Source organism: Crocuta crocuta, unplaced genomic scaffold (assembly GCF_008692635.1).
Source record: "Crocuta crocuta isolate KB4526 unplaced genomic scaffold, BGI_CrCroc_1.0 scaffold396, whole genome shotgun sequence".
Lineage (NCBI taxonomy): Eukaryota > Metazoa > Chordata > Mammalia > Carnivora > Hyaenidae > Crocuta > Crocuta crocuta.
This window is the reverse complement of record NW_027533259.1, coordinates 319,405-321,383: the sequence shown is the minus strand read 5'-3', so window position 1 is coordinate 321,383 and position 1,979 is coordinate 319,405. Positions and strand designations below refer to the sequence as shown.

At 51.0% G+C, this 1,979-nt stretch overlaps 1 protein-coding gene across 1 annotated transcript in view; it reads right to left on the bottom strand.

Moving 5' to 3' along the window:
• Positions 1-1,979, bottom strand: part of SYPL1 (synaptophysin like 1) — a 22,880-nt gene that overhangs the window by 20,716 nt on the left and 185 nt on the right. Inside the window, exon 2 of the mRNA XM_077746972.1 lies at positions 1,721-1,792. Coding sequence (XP_077603098.1) covers positions 1,721-1,792 — 72 coding nt within the window. The remainder of the gene's footprint in view (positions 1-1,720; positions 1,793-1,979) is intronic.

Sequence of the window (1,979 nt, the reverse complement as noted above, 5' to 3'; positions counted from 1 at the left end):
CCCCACCCCCACGCCCCACCATTTCCTCAAAGCAACTGATTTCTCCTTTCTTTCACCTACTACACTTTGCCTATACTTTTATTAAAGTATTTATCAAGTTCTCTTGTGTAATATGTTGTTTAAACTAAAAGTAGCTATTTCTTTAAAAAGCATAAACAGGGCATTTTTCAAAACGTATCAGACCTATAAGCACTAACAAACTTATCACTAATGTTTTAAAATATTAAGGAAAAAAGTTATGACTGTTTGGTTTTTAAAAAGACTGACACAAATATGAACAAGTGCCTCATTTATCGAGTGATAACTTTAATTATAAATTTATAACCCTCAATGAGATAAGACTTCTTCTTAACATTTATATTTGATTAGCCCAATTAAACACGATTTTCCTCCTGCAATTTCAAATTTTTATATACTCAAACATTTTTCTTTCTTTTTGAATCTAGACCTAGGTTTACAGAACCCTGAGACAGAGAGAGAGAGAGTATTTGTCTTTAAGTAGACATTTGTGTGAAATCAGCACCATTTTAGTTTTCAGAAGACAAGTAAAACTCTGGCAGAAAAGTAGGAAACTTTTTGAAAATCAGCTTGAGTACTCATGACAGACTTTGAGTTTCTGTGTTACTTTAAAAAACATCCTCAGTAAGTTATTCAACCCAGAAATTTGGAAGTTCTCACTCTTCACCAGGGTATCGCTAAAATACAGGGTTAAAGAATTACGGACGTAAAATGTTGCTGGCTACAAAAACAACTTGCCTGCACAGTGGATAGATGCCAGCTGCCTATTAATCCGGGCCTGAAAATCAGCACTGAAACATGTACTGCGCCACGAAATCTGAAGCAAATGTGCAGTCCCTAATGTATTCGCTAACTCCTCCATGTGACTGATCATTGCCAAGGTCAAATTAATAAATCGCCTTTGATGTTAATGACCGAGAATGTTCCCAGGAAAGAACTAAGAGGTGACCGCCGGATGTTGCTTGAAAGTACCTAAAACAAACTTGATGGCGATTCCTAGCCTGTGTTTGATTGGTACGGCCTGGTTGGACGCGTTTTGCAGAAGACCTTCTCCCCTTCCTCAGTCCGCTGCCCTGACCCACAGTTTATTTTTATCCATTTTTGACTTGGAGCCATCTCAAAAGCAAACTAAAAACCGATTGCTCGTCCAATCACTTCGAGAGGGCACGACCAGCTTTCGACGGAGCGCGGCCTGCAGTCAGCACCGGGCAGAAATGCACGGGCTGGCCCTTTCCACCAGACACGCAGAGAGAGCGCCGACCAGGGCGCGACTCCGACCCATCAGGTTTCGGTTAGACCGCAACAGGAAGTTTTCTCTTCCCTTGCGGGAAGCAGCGCAACCAGAGACATCTTAACTCCGACTCCCTCGGGAGCACCCAGGGGTGAGCTTTGGTGTGGGAGAGCGACTTCGCCCAGGACCCAGGCGGCCGAGGGACTAGTGATTCGACGCGGACCGCGGCGTCCCCGCCCCGCGCAGGCCCAGCCTGCGGTCCCCCATCCCCTCCCAGCTATCTCGTCCCGTCCCTCCCAGGGGCGGCGGGAGCCTCGCGGCCCGCGCGGACCCGGCCGCCCCAGCTCTCGCTCCTGCTCCCTGGCCCCCTCGCCTCCCAGCCGAGGGCGCTGGCCTGGCCGGAGCCGGCGCGGGCGCGGTCACGGTCACAGCGGCACGGTCCCAGGCCTCGCCGGCGCTGGCTACACTCACCCACTCGAGGACCTTGATGAAGCCGAGCGGCTCCTTGAGCGGGTTGAGGTTGAGCTGGAAGGAGGACATCCTCTGAAGGAAGGAGGGAGAGAGAGTCAGGACAGCAGGGCGGAGGAGGAGGGGGACCGACAAGACCCAGCGGCCTGGCGGCGAGGAAGGGCAGGCGGGGCGGGCTCTGGGAGGCGGGCCCGGGAGGCCGCGGGGCGGGGCGGCGGCGGTTGAGCCGCTGGCCTAGGCGCTGAGGCGGAGACGGAAGAGG